Below are 16,103 nucleotides of genomic sequence, written 5' to 3' on the forward strand. Positions count from 1 at the left end.
ATTTTTCTCAATTAAAGAAAACCTTGTTATTTAACAAATTTTCCCCTTAATATGTTATAAAGATACTTCTTTTGCTGTAAAATTGCAGAAAACTGCTTAGAAATGTAACGTTCAAAGGGAATAAGGGAATACTATTCAATCTCGACAATGATAAGGTGTCGGGTATGGTACTTGTGGACATACCAAGGTTTTGGTGGACCTGATCAGGGATTTGGGGGTGTTGGGGTTATTAAAAAGGCTTTCTTAAAGGGGGGGGGGGGGGAGGGTTTTTGGGGGGGGAAAAAAAAATAAGCATATATTTAGAGAAATTCTCTTTATAAGAAGCAGCATTTTGGATTTTTTGGAGCAACTTTCGAGCAACTTTTATTGTCAGAAGCAACTTTTTGGAATTTTTGCAGCAACTTTTGAGCAACTTTTTGAGAAATTACGGGCAACTTTTTGGGAAATCTCGAGCAAGTTGTGGAAAGCCCTAGCCCAGCGACCAAAGTTAAAAAATTCGCAAAGCCGGTCCGGATCAGAAAAAACTGGACCGGCGGAACGCGCGTCAACAGCCAATCAAATTCAAGGATTCCGGATTCCAGACCGGAAAGATGCTTCAGAAAAAAATAAATAATAGTTATGCAACGCGTTCGAGTGGTATACTATGGAATATCCCACGAGTCACTTGTATTTTCTCGGTATACACACGAGCCTTTTGGCGAGTGTGTATACAAAGAAAATGCAAGTGACAAGTGGGATGTTCCATAGTATACCACGAGAAAGTGTTGTGTAACTATTTTATACCATGTCATAGAAAATACGCTTACTAAATTTCATCGAGAATAAGATCGCATTGCACGATGGGAAGGTTGGGTTGAATACCGTCGAATATACAACGGCTTTCCTGTATTCTGATTGGCTGTATTTTCTATGGCATGGTATAAAAAGTGATACTACACACTAAAATGCCTAAAAAGATATCTGAATTCACTGGTCGTGAGCAGTGATCCGTCTACAACTCGCACTGCAAGCATTTTGTTTAAATACTCCATCCTTGTAGTTTTATTTGGGTAGGCCGTTTTCTTAAATTCTCGAAAACGACTTCTATAATGATCCATTTGACATCACAATACTTTCAGATGACGACGATGGAGCAAAATGGGGTTCACGAAACCGCGCCGGCAGAGTTGTCGCGTGAATAAAAAGCGACAAAAAAAATATTAGTTCAGTGTTATTAAGATAAATATTAATCATCCTTTTTTTGAAAAATGCAACACATTGTGAAGATAATAATAAGCAAGTGTTTAAAGAAAGAGCCTTCTTTTTAGAGAGTTTAGACATTCTTTATTCCATTAGCCCGTTTATAATTAAATCAAATCAAATGGTTATTACAATCTTGCAGCCTATAACCTATCCTGAGAACCACAGTACCTCACACAAAAAACGCTATACTAAGCCTTTAGACCCGTTTAAAAACATTGATCAATTGTTTAGATCTCAGAAAGGAAATTTTCAAATAGAGGATTTCATTTATGGCTAACTGACAACTGATAGCATGGAAGGAAAACTTTCATTGACACCGGAAACCCCAAAATTATTGACACCTGACAAAGAACGCGCCCATTGTCCGATTGTTCCCTAAGGAACATGAACCAGCCCAACCACTTGGAAACTAATAGCTGGGGACGAAAGGTGAGCTAGCTTTTCCTGGATACCGGTATTTGGGTTTACATGTATGTCACTAGCGCGTCCTTCTGTATATTCTAAGTAATCGTCCAGTGCGACAGTGTACGTTCCAGGCTTGGCCGTGTCGTAACCAGAAGAAAGATCAAAATTCGACGAGACGGTTTCTCCAGCAGCAATGGTCACGAAATCGCGACGACCCGGAGCTTCGCGCTTCATTAAGATGCCGTCATATTTCAATTTTTTTCCATCTCGGGTGACGACCAGACCTTTCGGCGCTAACTTGTTCAGCGGAGTGTTCCACGTGAGCACAGAATATGCGCGGTCACCGTTGTTCTTCAAGTGGAAATCGCACTTGACATCCTCGGTAGTTTTGTAAGAACGCTTACACACGATGGAAGCGGAGAAAAGCCTGTCAAAGCAAACATGAATTTGTCAAAATATGGGCGTAAAACACAACAAATTGGGTAACAAATTTGAGCCGTTATTTTCTTTTTTTAAGAAATCTTCAAAGAACCTTTGGAAAAGCTTTCATTTCTTAGCATGAAAACAACAAGAGCAGAACAACAACAACAAAAACAACCACAACAGAAAAAGGAAAACATGAACAATGACAATAACATCAAAAATTGAAAAAAAAATAAATAAATAAATAACAAATGTGATTGATTCACCCTCCCGCAGTGAATTAAGCCAAAACTTTTCTCAGTTATTTGACATCGGGAAAGGTAACTCATGCACAATTATTTTTGTTTGAGGGGTGAGGAAAGTTATAAGCACATCCCTTCCTTTATTTACCTTTCAATGTTTTTTTTTTTTAATTAAGAGCTTTTTTTTTGTTTACAATCACTCACTTAGTTTCGAGAGAATCCGACAGTATATTGTCGTCTCCATTTACCGCCATTGCGACTAGCAGGAACGGCCAGACAAGTATCTTTGCCAGCAACATGACTTTCATCTGCAATTATTCATTGAAAAGGGAAAAAAGAGTAAGCTGTAATTGACTTGTTCATCTTTTTTAAAGGCGAAAATTAATTTTCGAGGACAACATTTCCCCGTGCGCGCCAGCTGCTTGAGTACTAAATCAGACCAAACAATGCACTAGTTTTAAAGTGGGTCTAAGGATAACCTTCAGATGTTAAAACTGCTTGTGATTGGCAATTAGAGGCAAGATACGTTTCTTTAATAGCGATGAAATATGAGAAAAATATGAGAACAACACTACATGAGTAGAAGATAGCTTAACGAGGGTCTGATGTAAATGTGAATAAAGGTTCATTTAGCAGTATTGCCAAGAAGTAATGAAATACTCCTGTGCTTGTGGTCAAACTGTTCAGATATAAAATGCGTGACCCCCAAAATGTTGTTTTTTTGTGAAAACATGTTAAAAAGGATATGGATTAGCAAACGCTATTTCTCTTAAAGCATTAGTAGGTGTTCCAGTAGCTTTGAATGTATCAAGATGCTCATCTAGTGGAACAGATGTGCATTTTTCTAGTATAGATCTTTCAAAGGATTACTGTCCCACTGAAAGGGAAATAGAAGATCCTTGGAATGAAATTGTTGAATCTGAAATATGTGCTGGTACTTTGGACACAATATTAACATCCCCAGACTTTGTAGAAGATTTTGAACGTGAAAAGATTTTGAACTTTGTACCAGGTGAAATATACATTATAGTGACATGTGAAAATCAGCGTTAAGGCGATCCGATCGTAGAGTTGCTCAGTGTATTGAAAATATATTCTTTAAACTGAAAAAGTTGCAAATGAAAATAATTTTAGGCAAGTGCCAGATTGCCCTACGAAAGTATAAAGCAAACGGAAAGAGACTAACCGCAGGGGAGTTAAAAAAAGAAAGTGCTTTAGACAAATTAGTTCATTTGAATGAAGGGTAACGATTTCTAAGAACTCTTCGTGGTTCCCCGCCATACTTTGAGAGGTCTAAGAAAGATTTATTTGCCATGATAAGACAACTTGGAACTGCAACTCTTTTTTGTAGCTTTTCTGCAGGTGAAACAAAGGTTTTTAGGTGAATTAACTGATCATAGAATGTACAGTGATGATCAATTAAATGCATTTTCGTGGGAGGAAAAATCAAGGTTAATTCAAAGTGATCCTGACACATATGCAAGATATTTTAATTTCCATGCTCAGCAATTGATTGTAAAATTTTTGCAAAGTGATTGTGCACCCCTGGAAAAAATAGCAGATTGGTTTTATCGAGTTGAATTTCAACAACGTGGCTCGCCACACATTCATATGCCGACTTTTATGAATTGAAGGTGCACCAAAGTTTGGTGACCATTCAGATGAAAAAGTTTGTGAATTTGTTGATAAAACCAACTCTTGTTCAAAACCCGCAAGTGGCTGTGAGCTTGATATATTAGTTTCTCGTCGAGAACATAAACATTCATTTACCTGTAAAAAGAAGTTTCAAAAACAGTAAGATTTAATTTCCCTCAGCCTCCAATGAAAAAAAATCAATTATTGTATCCTTTAAGTGATATTGATAATACTAGTCTTTTGAACCAACACAAAGCTATTTGGAAAGAAATCAATGAAAAAAACCTAATACTATAAAGGAAGGAGGGAATAATTTGCTCAAAGAACTTCTTAATAAGCTTGGTGTGGCTGAACAGGTGTAGTCGAATACTCCAACGTTTTCAATCTTCATCTTGTCAAGATACACTTTGTATATGTATGTGTGATGGTGTCCATTGCATTGGAACTGGCTAGAACTTATTGGTCTCAATACAATAATAAAAAGCCCAGTCCACACTGTGAGTGACAGCTATATTCAAACAACACACAGCAGTTAACCATGTAGCAGTAACATTCAAGTTAAAAAGAAACTGTGTTAAACATCTCTGGATTCACCAAAAAAGACCCTTCTCTGGCTCACCACTGTATCAACTTTACTTCCTGGGCTCCACTTGTACTGTATGTGTGTATAACTTCCAAATGATAACAATATTTTGGACTTATTGGACATATCTTGCATCACGGATTGTACAGTCAGTTTAGACAACTTTTAGCCGCATTTAAGCTTGAGTAAATCCAGATACTGTATCAACCTTACTTCCTGGACTTCACTTCTAGTGTGTGTATTTCCTCTAAGATTTAATAACAATATTTTGGACTTATTGGACAAATCATGCATCACATATTGTACAGTCAGTGAAGACAACTATCAGGTGCATTTCAACAAGAATTAATCAGGATACATTATTTCAAGACAGTATTTTTCTGCCAAAGTTGTGGCAGCCTCCTTGCATTCTAGTACAGTTGCATACTATGTTGCATTCCACTGTATAAAGTCACAATATAAGACATTTAGTTGGGATCGTACAAGTTTAAATGTAAATTTTGGGATCAAAGCAGCTCAATATTTGCCTTTTATTTATTAGCATTGGTAAGAAACTAACCTCCTTACCTTAAAATGCACAACTTAATAAAGAACATCACCCGAATGTAACTTATTCTAAAAATTTATTTACTTGACAAACCCCAAAGCTTCCTCACAGATTATTTCTCTGTTAAGAAATGGATGTGATGTGCGGTTTTCTATCCTTTAAAAGGATTAATAGGGTAGAGATGTTTTTCTCTTTTTTGGGAGGAATTTCATTAGCCCGTAAAGGCAGGAATACATAACGGCGTGACCTCATAGAGCATTGTTATATCTCATGAATAAAAATGACTGACAGAACTTTTTAGCGTTGACCGGCTTGAAGAAAGGTCTTGTGTGAAAGTATCTGAATGCATATGACAATAGTACAATGGCCATCATTTCAGCTTTTAAATCAGTTTTTCATTTCGTTCGTTCGATCGAAAGAAATTGTTATTATTAAAGAATAGAATATAAAATAAACAGCTAAAACTAACAACATTCATATGCAACTGGCCTCAGGGGTCAAAATTTTACAACTTTTTGTTCCAATCCATTTTACTGCTCTGGAAGCCCAGCGTATGGTTCTTTATATACATATGCGAAACTGGTGAAGGGAAAGATTTTTCCCCATTAAATTCTCAAAACCAATCGTTCACATAGTGAAATGGACTACGTGGAAGAATAACATGGAGTGTCGCCTCCTTGACGACGGTAATGATTTTTACAAACACGTTAAAAGGCGACAAAGGCCTATATACCTCTATAATTATGGATATTATTTTCGTGACATCTTAAAGAAATTTTACTTCGTTATATAAAATATCTCAGAATAGTGCAAGTATGTACCATTTGGTGTCGCAAAATATTGCAAATCAGTTAATTTAGTTGGTTTTACGTGCTATAAGCTGACTATTTGCCGATGGTCGACTTTTTCGCGTGTGCGGTTATAATTCATAGTTTCAACAGTAGTTTGTCTTTTCATATTGTTGGAAAACCATATCAGATATATTTTTGCATGTCGCCAATGTAGAAAGAAAATTGCTTCTGAAATAATCTGACAACTCACGACGCTGTCTTTTTTTTCGATTGATAGTCTGGTCGGCTACGACTCTTAATTATTTTGTTCTCTCGAGGAAAACTCTAACTCACACTCTGTTAATAAATTTAATTTCTCTTTTAGGGTGATCTTAAAAAAGGGATTGTAATAACAGCACCTCTTTATTTTCCCAAATTATTTGCGGATCGCCTATCAGTCAAGAAATTGAGTTGCCTTTTTTAACTTAGCGAAACCAACAGGAACAGGTTTCTAAAGAGTAATTATTCTCGCCACTCGCTTGACGTTCGTACACCAAATCGAGAGAAGCCACATTACCTACCTAGCTGTTAGTGTTCTAAATTCTTGTTACAAATGTTACTTACTTCACAAGAGTCTTGACTTTCAATATTTTTCTTTAAAGTCAGCCAAAGCTTCTTTACAGATTATCGCTCTGTTAAGAACTGGATGTGATGTGCGGCTTTCTGTCCTTTCAAAGGATTAATATGTTAGGGATGTTTTTGTCTTTGTTTTAGGGAGGAATTTCATTAGCGCGCATGGGGAGGAATACATAACGGCGTGATGTCATAGAGCATTGTTATATCTCATGAATAAAATGATTCGCACAACTTTTTAGCGTCTGACCGGCTCGACTTAGATCTCCACAAGTTGAAAGAAAGGTCTTCTGAGAAGGTATCTGAATGACAAAAATACAATGGCCTTCATTCCAGCTTTTAAATCATTTTTCATTTCGTTCGTTTGATCGAAAGAAATTGCTATTATTTAACAATAGAACATGAAATTGACAGCTAAAACTAACAGCATTCGTTTGCAACTGGCCCCTGGGGTCAAAATTTGGACACTGTTTGTTTCAATCCATTTTACTACTCTGGAAATCCAGCGTATACGGTACGGTGAGAGGAGGGATTTTTTCTCATGGAATTCTAAAGACCAATCGTTCACAGAGTGAAATGGACTACATGCAAAGAAGAAGAAGGAGTTTTGCCTCCTTGACGACGGTAATGTTTTTACAAACACGTTAAAAGGGTTCGACCCTCGGCAAAATAATAGTCAGCTTATAGCACGTACAACCAACCAAATTAACGGATGTGCAATACACCGCGACACCAAATGGTACATATACTTGCAATATTCTAATACTCACTCTCACTCATAGAGGTGAGTATTAAAAGAAAGTAAAATTCATTTTAGATATAATGAAAAATACATTGATAATTTTAGAGATATATATAGGACTTTAACACCTTTTAACCTTTTTTTAAAAAATCATTACCGTCGTCAAGGGGGCAAAACTCCATATCCTCCTTTGCACGTAGTCCATTTCACTCTGGGAGCGATTGGTCTTGAGAATTCCACAGGAAAAAATCTCTCCTCTCACTGGTGTCGCATATCTATATAAAGAACCGAACGCTTGACTTCCAGAGCAGTAAAATGGATTGAAACAAACAGTTTCCAAATTTTGACCCCAGAGGCCAGTTGCATATGAATGATGTTAGTTTTAATTGTTAATTTCATATTCTATTCTTAAATAATAACAATTTCTTTCGATCAAACGAACGAAATGAAATATGATTTAAAAGCTGAAATGAAGGCTATTGTATTATTGTCATTCAGATACTTCAACACAAGACCTTTCTTTGTGCTTGTAGAGATCTTAGTCAAGCCGGTCAGACGCTCAAAAGATCTGTCAGTCATTTAATTCATGAGATATAACAATGCTCTATGACATAACGCCGTTATGTATTCCTCCCCATGCGCGCTAATGAAATTCACCCCTTAAACAAGGGCAAAAACACCCCTACCCTATTAATCCTTTTAAAGAACAGAAAGCTGCACATCACACCCAGTTCTTAACAGAGAGATAATCTGTAAAGAATCTTTTGCTGACTTTAAAGGTAAATATTGAAAGTCAAGGCTGTTGTGTAGTAAGTAACATTTATAAGACGAATTTATAACACTAGCATCTAGGTAGGTGATGTAGCTTCTCTTGATTTGGGGCACGAACGTCAAGCGAGTGGCGAGAATAATTACTCTTTAAAAATCTGTTGCTGTTTGTTGCGCAAAGTTAAAGAAGGCTACTTTAAATTTCTTGACCGATAGGCGATCCGCAAATAATTTAAAATAATAACGAGGTGTTAATGTTACAATCCCTTTTTTAAGATCACCCTAAAAGAGAAATTAAATTGGTTAACAGAGTGTGAGTAAGAGTTTTCCTTCGAGAGAACAAAATGATTACGAGTTATAGCCGACCAGACTATCCATCTTAGAAAACGACAGCGCCGTGAGTTGTTTGATTATTTCTAAAGCAATTTTTTCTACCTTGGCATCAAAAATATATCTGACATGGTTTTGTAACAATATGCAAAGTAAATCCAATGTTGAAACCCCGAATTTTAACAACATACGCGAAAATGAAAGTCGACCCTCGGCAAAATAATAGTCAGCTTATAGTACGTGACAACCAACCAAATTAACGGATGTGCAATACCCCGCGACACTAAATGGTACATACTTGTACTATTCGTATATATTTTAAAATATAGTAGTAAAATTCATTTTAGATAAAATGAAATATACATCAATAATTGGATAGATATATACAGGACTTTCACGCCTTTAAACGTGTTTGTAAAAATCATTGCCGTCGTCAAGGAGGCGAAAGACTATGTTCTTCTTTGCACGTAGTCCATTTCACTCTGTGAACGATTTGTCTTGAGAATTCAATGAGAAAAATATCTCCTATCACCAGTGTCGCATATATGAAAAAAAAAATATGAAAAGAACCATAAGCTGGACATCTAAACCAGTAAAATGGATTGAAACAAACAGTTTCCAAATTTTAACCCCAGAGGCCAGTTGCATATCAATGCTGTTAGGTTTCGCTGTTAATTTTATATTCTAATCTTATATAATAACAATTATTTTCGATGAAACGAACGAAATGAGAAATGATTTAATAGCTGAAATGAATTCCTTCCTAAAACAAGGACAAAAACATCCCTACCCTTTTAATCCTTGGTTAGGACGGAAAGCTGCACATCACATCCAGTTCTTAACAATATTGAAAGTCAAGGCTCCTGTCTAGTGGGTATCATTTGTAAGAAAATTTTAGAACACTAACAGCTAGGTAAGATATGTGGCTTCTCTCGATTTGGTGTACGAACTTCAAGCGAGTGGAGAGGATAATTACTCTTTAAAACCTGTTCCCGTTCGTTTTACAAAGTTAACCAACGCTACCTTAAATTTTTTTTTGACTGATAAGCGATCTGCAAATAATTTAAAAGAATAACGAGGTGTTAATGTTTCAATCCCTTTTTTAGATCACCTTAAAAGAAAAATTAAATTTATTAACAGAGTGGGAAATAGAGTTTTCCTCGAGACAACAAAATGATTACAAGTCGTAGCCAACCAGACTATCGACCTTAGAAAACGACAGCGCCGTGAGTTGTCTGATTATTTCAGAAGGCATTTTCTTTTTACCTATGCATCAAAAATATATCTGATATGGTTTTGCAACAATATGCAAAGCAAATCCAATGTTGAAACCCTCAATTATTACAACACGCGCAAAATTAAAGTGGAACTTCGGCAAAATGATAGCCAGCTTATAGCACATACAACCAACCAAAGTAACGAATTTGCAATATACCGCGACACCAAATGGTACATAGTTTCACAATTGAAAAATATTTTAAACATAGTAAAATTCATTTACAATATAATGGAAAAAAACATCAATAATTAGATGTATATATGACTTTTACGCCTTTTAACGTGTTTGTAAAAATCATTACCGTCGTCAAGAGGGCAAAACTCTATGCTCTTCTTTGCACGTAGTCCATTTCACTCTGTAAACGATTTGTCTTGAGAATTAAATGGGAATAAAATCTCTCCTCTCACCAGTGTCGCATATGTATATAAAGAACCGTACGCTGGACTTCCAGAGCAGTAAAATGAATTGAAACAAACGGTTTCCAAATTTTGACCCCTGAGGCCAGTTGCAAACGAATGCTGTTAGTTTTAGCTGTTAATTTCATGTTCTATTGTTAAATAATAACAATTTCTTTCGATCAAACGAACGAAATAAAAAATGATTTAAAAGCTGAAATGAAGGCCATTGTATTATTCTCATTCAGATACTTCGACAAATAAGACCTTTCTTTCTGCTTTGAATGTGTTAGTCAAGCCGGTTAGACGCTTAAAATTTGTGTCAGTTATTTGTTCATGAGATATAACAATGCTCTATGACGTCACGCCGTTATGTATTCCTCCCAATGGGCGCTAATGAAATTCCTCCCAAAAAAGAACAAAAACATCCCTACGGTATTAATCCTTTAAAAGAACAGAAAACCGTAAGTCACTTCCAGTTCTTAACAAAGAGATAATCTGTAAGGAAGCTTTGGATGACTATAGATGTAAATATTGAACGTTAAAGCTCTTGGGATGTAAGTAACATTTGTAAGAAGCATTTAAAACAATAACAGCTAGGTAGGTAATGTGGCTTTTCTTGATTTAGTGAACGAACATCAAGCGAGTGGCGAGAATAATTATTTTTTAAAAGACCTGTTCCTGTTCGTTTCGCAAAGTTAAACAAGGCTACTTTGAATTTTTTGACTGATAGGCGTTTCGCAAATAATTTAGAAGAATAACGAGGTGTCAATGTCAGAATCCATTTTTTTATGATCACCCTAAAAGAGAAATTAAATTTATTAACAGAGTGTGAGCTAGAGGTTTCCTCGAGAGGACAAAATGATTACCAGTCAATGCCGACTAGACTATTGATCTTAGAAAACGACAGCGCCGTGAGTTGTCTGATTATTTCAAAAGCAATTTTTACTTTCTAACTTGGATTATAAATATATCTGATATGTTTTTGCAACAATATACAAAGCATAAATGAAGAGGAGATACTCGCAGTTATGAACACAACTTAAGCAATTGCAAAAAGGAAGCGCAACTGCTTAAGTTGTGTTCATATTTCTAGAATTGTAATAACTATTTCACGGGTTAAATGAAATCACTCTATCTTTTGAGTTCACATTTTCACTCACAACAATAGACCAATTTAGCTTTGTTTGTGAACTGCCCATTACAAATCACGCGTTGTTCGATGCTAGAGAATTTCCTTTTATCTCTCTGAATATTGTGAATTTGTTTAAATTAGAAAGAAGTTATTATCAAGGGTAACATCATGTGGTCTGAAATGGGACAAAAAACAAACCAAGCCCAAAATGTCTAATCTCAGTCTGTCTGGGCTTCAAACTTTCTGACTTGCTATACTGAAACATTAACGCCTTAGCATGCATTGCATGGCGTTGAAATTATTTCGCAGTGGAAATACAAAGTGATTTTGTAACTTAAGTGTAAAACACCTTTCAAGTTATTATAAGCCAAATACAATGCAATAGAAGCTATTTAACTGAGCACATTAATTTTGACCGCGTTTACTAAAGATTTAAATTATTGAAATTTATTATATGTCGTGGAAGATTTCCACGGAATAAAAGAGTAAAAAATTAAAATAGATTTTTCTAAAAATGCGCATTAAATAAGTAGCTCTTATAATGTATATCTAGAAATCTGTGCCACGACGGGTAAGGATCTACCATAGGAAACAAAGGAAGTTGAGCTGTTATTCTACTTGTTATGAATTGGTTTTCGCATTGACAGATGCAAGTACAGTCGAAGCTCTCGTAAGCGGACACCCTCGGGACGTGAAAAATGTGTCCGTAACTGGAGCTGGCCGCTTACGAGAATGGTTCTCGTAAGCGGCCACTAGAGGTGTAGGGGATAGATGGCCGCTTACGGGAGCTTGCCCAGCTAACAATAACCGGGCGGACCCGGGCAGACGTGAATGACGCCAAAACAAACACTAAAATATGGTACTGTTATTACTGTAAAATCATTGTTACGAACGGCAATGTGAAGTTGATTAATAAAAACAAGATACAGAAGTTTTTTTATAGGATTTTCTTTGGGGTGTCCGCTTACGGGAGCGTAAAAACAAAGAAAAAGTCTAATACGTAATCTGTGAAAGTGTCATCGACCGCTTACGGGAATGTCCGCTTACGAGAATGTAAAAATACAGAGTTTGTATGGGAGTAAAAAACGGGGTTTTAAATAAGGCGGCCATTAGTAGAGCTGTCCGCTTACGAGAGTGTCCGTTAAGAGAGCTTCGACTGTATTTGAATTTTTTTTTTGACTAACTTATCTCACTTTGCAGAGGCCCGGAAAATATATCAAGCTGAGTAAAGATGACGCCATTCTGGTGGATATTCTTGATAATGGGGGTGACAAATGCAAACGCATATGAAGATGTTGAATTCGATGTTTCCGAAAGCAAGTAAGTAACGGCTCATGATATTTCAAGCTTAATTTTCTTTCACCGAGGTTTAAAAAAGATCCTACTGCAAGAGCTTTTAAATAAAACAGAAAGTTATTAATGTAAACAAACCTAATTGTATTGTGGCAAAATTTTGATCTTTAACTATGCTTGGTTTTGTTATGCGGAAGAAACAACTAATGAACCTTGAAAGAAAATATTTGCAAATTAAAGCAACGGGTTAGCCTCCAACCAGTGCAATTGAAAACATTGGCCATTTTATGATATTAACTTAATTGAACCTGACGGCAATCATCCACACTTATTCCCTTCACGAGACTTTAGAAAGAACAAAAAAACTCATGAAAATAATCGCCATTCATAACTCTTGTTGGACTCATCGAGAAATGTGTTGCAAAGAAAGGAAAGAACAGACATCTACCTTCTGTATTTGATACTTTCTTCACTCAACAAATAGAAAGACACAACTACAATACATGTACAAGTAGTGGTTCAAAATCTGTCCTTGACTTTACCTAAAGTAACAAGAAACTGTGGGTTATTCAACATAAGATTCAAGGACCCGAAACAATGGAACTCTATAAGTTAAAATGTTAGAACTTTTTCTCTGTCCAAATTCAAGGAGTCAGTTATATTATAACCGATCTTATTATAGACTATCAATTACATGTATATGCATTCTCTTAGATTGAAGTTGTGTCAGACCCCAAATTTCAGATAGGTTGTTTTATGTTAAACTATGAACCTTATCTAAATTCTTAATATATTTTTTTATATTTTATATAATATGTATATAAAGTATTATTAGTTGACATAGCCAATAATTGTGTACTTTTCTTTTATTAATATTCTTATATTTATATAATAATAATAACTATTGTAGACTTCCCTATAGCGTGTCTCCCTAATTTTTTTCTCCTTTTTTTTTTTCGTATTTTTATGTGTGAATTTGTCCCTCTTGCTGACCTGTAATGCATTTTTATTTAATGCTAATGTAAACTGGCTGCCTGGCTGCACTAGCCCCTATGGTTTTTCCAGACAGACAGTACTCTTACTTTATTTAATTACTTTTTGTAATATTTCTTTGTAAGGAAAGAGTACATTAAAGATTGTTGTTGTTGTTGTTGTTGTTATTGTTGTTGTTGTTGTATAGCACTTGCCAGTAAGATGAAAAGAAAAAACGCAAACATAATAATTATTAATCTCATAAGGCACCATACATTTTCTCTAAAATATCTTTTCATTTGGTTTTCACAGAGTTTTCTCTGCTTCCCTTGCGTGTTCACCGAGATACAGAACCACCGACAAAATTGAATGCCAATTCCGTTTAAAAAACGAGGGACAGCGAGACTTTTCTGTGTTCAAGTGGCGCACACCACTGGTGCAACTGACCTCTGATTGCCTGTCTGTCACGCGGAATGGAAACAAGATACCATACGATGGTATTGTTATAAAGCGCAGTACTCCTGGCCCTGATCAGTTCGTGCCCGTAGCAGTTGGACAGACCGTGTCGTCGACGTTTGATGTTTCTGAAGGATATGGCATTAGCAAAGCTGGAACGTACTCTATAGCAGTAGACACATACATAGAATATGCAGTAGATAGTGCTAAGGGTATGAACGAACCTGGTAAGCCGGGTATCGACATAAAAATAAGTCGTATATCTTCGCCAACCGTAAGCTTTCAAATTGTTGGGAGGAAAGCGGGTAATGGTACCTCGGGGCAAAGGGCTCGCTCTCTTGAAAGGGAAAATAAACGTATCCTGTCGGTAACGAATTCGCTTAATCGTAGGGAAGGGTATCCTCTTGATCCTGTTGTCGAGGGAAATGCAGCCCGAATAGAAGAGACAAAAGAAATTCACCGCGCTACATACAACAAGATAGTTGAAGTCTATTGGGATCTCGTAAGCAGTTCAAACCCTTTGGGTAACCATCTTATAACTTGGTTTGGGGGATCAACTTACAAACAAGATGTTACCAGGACGTACCTGCATGTTGGGTATTATTTACAAGTTGACAAAATAAAGTATGTTTTTGGTGGTTATCATTGCGGAGGGGGTGTGTATGCGTACACTTATAAGGGAACCAGAACAGTTTACCTGTGCAGCGTGTACGAAAATGCTGCAAAATATTCTGGTTTTGACAATAAACTGGGAATTCTTGTACATGAGTTAAGCCATGCTATAGCTTATACAGACGACATAGGCTACGGTGTCAGTTTCTGCAAAGAGCTTGCCAAGTCAGATCCAGAGTCAGCCGCTAAAAATGCGGAAAATTACGAGTATTTCATAGAATCGTTGTTGTGACAATCTAAATAAGAAATTAATAGGATGACCACATTACCAAACACGGTTTTCTTTACTCGTTTAAAGGCAATAGGTCTAATAATTAAAGCTTCTACTATAGTGTGGGAGCTGGGTAGGTTAAAAGACTCGATAGAAGGTTGGGTGATTTTGAAGCTTTACCATCTTCTGGATGTAAACTTTTATGCCTTCAAGGCCTCTTAATACCTAAGATATTATAAATTTTCGAGTTCAGTTCCCAAATAGATTTTGGTTAGTCTTGTTACGTTCTACCAAGGGAGACTGGGAAATGTTATCAATGGTAGATTTCAAGACGTTTTGGGGGATTTCTTAGGGTCACTTATTTCACAGTTAAGAGGGATAGAACTCGTCAGCGAAGAACTAAAAAAATTGAAGTTAAAAGTTCAGCTGCATGTCAAGGTGTTATACTTGAAACAGGATGGAAACTTATATCATATAATATCTATCGTTCAGGGTTGCTATGTAAAACGTGGGTTAAGTGAACTTGGTATGTAATGGAAATATTACTGGAAAATAAATAAGTTTGGTTCCAAGGTATGAAATAAATAAATAAAATGTATTTATTGCGCTTATTAAAATACATAACAAACGTTAAATGGACAGTAGTTGTTTCAATTTTCTTATTAATAATGAGTATTCAGATAGTGCTGTGTTGGATGCGACAGTTTCAAGAACGAAACGATTTTTGATTCGATTGATCCGACAAAAACACTGAATCAGTTGAATGGAGAACCTAATATAACATGTACATATTTTCAATTTTTCTCAATTTCATTGCTATTTATGAATGAGGGTCTCAATGGGGATAACCGTTAGCCGTAAAACGTCCAAAAATTTAGCCGTTAGGCGTAAAAATTGGAAAATTTTAACCGTTAGACGTAAAATGTGTTATTTTAAATAAAACAGATTAGGTCACTTCATCACCCAAGAATGGTCCTGAGACCTAAAATATGTTTTTCTGTAACGAAATTTAATTTTTAACTTTTTAAACAATGGAAATTATTTTTAACTTCTGTTAACCGTAATGGAAATAAATTAACCGTTAGCCGTAAAAAAGCCAAAATTTTAACCGTTAACCGTAAAAGCCACCACCCCATTGAGACCCTCATGAATTGATTGGCCAGATCTTTAACCCAGGAAATTGAAATTTGGCAGATCAAAATCCCTTTGTTTTAAGGGACTTTACTACGATTGATTTGATTGACTAGATATAAATTCTCTTTGTAAAATAACTATGATTTAACTTGTAAACTGAATTTTTCTGTTTTGAAATACGAGACCATGTGTATAAATCGCACTTCGGAGCACGTAGTTTAAAAAAAACATTGCAT

General features: G+C 35.9%; 2 protein-coding genes and 1 long non-coding RNA gene across 5 annotated transcripts in view; 1 reads left to right on the forward strand and 2 right to left on the reverse strand.

Moving 5' to 3' along the window:
• Positions 1-16,103, reverse strand: part of LOC144663902 (uncharacterized) — a 284,797-nt gene that overhangs the window by 176,557 nt on the left and 92,137 nt on the right. The gene's annotated exons all lie outside the window — the stretch shown is intronic.
• Positions 1,284-6,611, reverse strand: LOC144662332 (uncharacterized). Its single transcript, XM_078523121.1, has 3 exons — positions 6,472-6,611; positions 2,517-2,620; positions 1,284-2,074 (listed from the first exon to the last, which is right to left on the reverse strand). The coding sequence occupies exons 2-3, from the start codon at positions 2,618-2,620 to the stop codon at positions 1,618-1,620; spliced, it is 561 nt and encodes a 186-aa protein (XP_078379247.1). The 5' UTR covers positions 6,472-6,611; the 3' UTR covers positions 1,284-1,617.
• Positions 7,891-16,103, forward strand: part of LOC144663864 (extracellular protease-like) — a 34,774-nt gene continuing 26,561 nt past the window's right edge. Inside the window, exons 1-3 of one of the 3 annotated variants that reach the window (XM_078524944.1) lie at positions 7,891-8,001; positions 12,330-12,449; positions 13,707-15,184. In XM_078524944.1, the coding sequence (XP_078381070.1) occupies positions 12,361-12,449; positions 13,707-14,754 (1,137 nt within the window). In that variant the 5' untranslated portion in view covers positions 7,891-8,001; positions 12,330-12,360 and the 3' untranslated portion in view covers positions 14,755-15,184. Of the gene's footprint in view, positions 8,032-12,329; positions 12,450-13,706; positions 15,185-16,103 lie in introns of those variants that run through there. The other 2 variants (XM_078524942.1, XM_078524941.1) reach the window with 2 other exon arrangements.

This window comes from Oculina patagonica, chromosome 8, assembly GCF_052425735.1.
Source record: "Oculina patagonica isolate OP01 chromosome 8, crgOcupat, whole genome shotgun sequence".
Classification (NCBI taxonomy): domain Eukaryota; kingdom Metazoa; phylum Cnidaria; class Anthozoa; order Scleractinia; family Oculinidae; genus Oculina; species Oculina patagonica.

Bases quoted from the DNA above. Each gene is read 5' to 3' on its own strand.
- LOC144662332 (XM_078523121.1), bottom strand. From the start codon at position 2,620: ATGAAAGTCATGTTGCTGGCAAAGATACTTGTCTGGCCGTTCCTGCTA. The intron at 2,075-2,516 runs GTGAGTGATTGT...TTGCTTTGACAG, and splicing joins TCGGATTCTCTCGAAACTAA to GCTTTTCTCCGCTTCCATCG.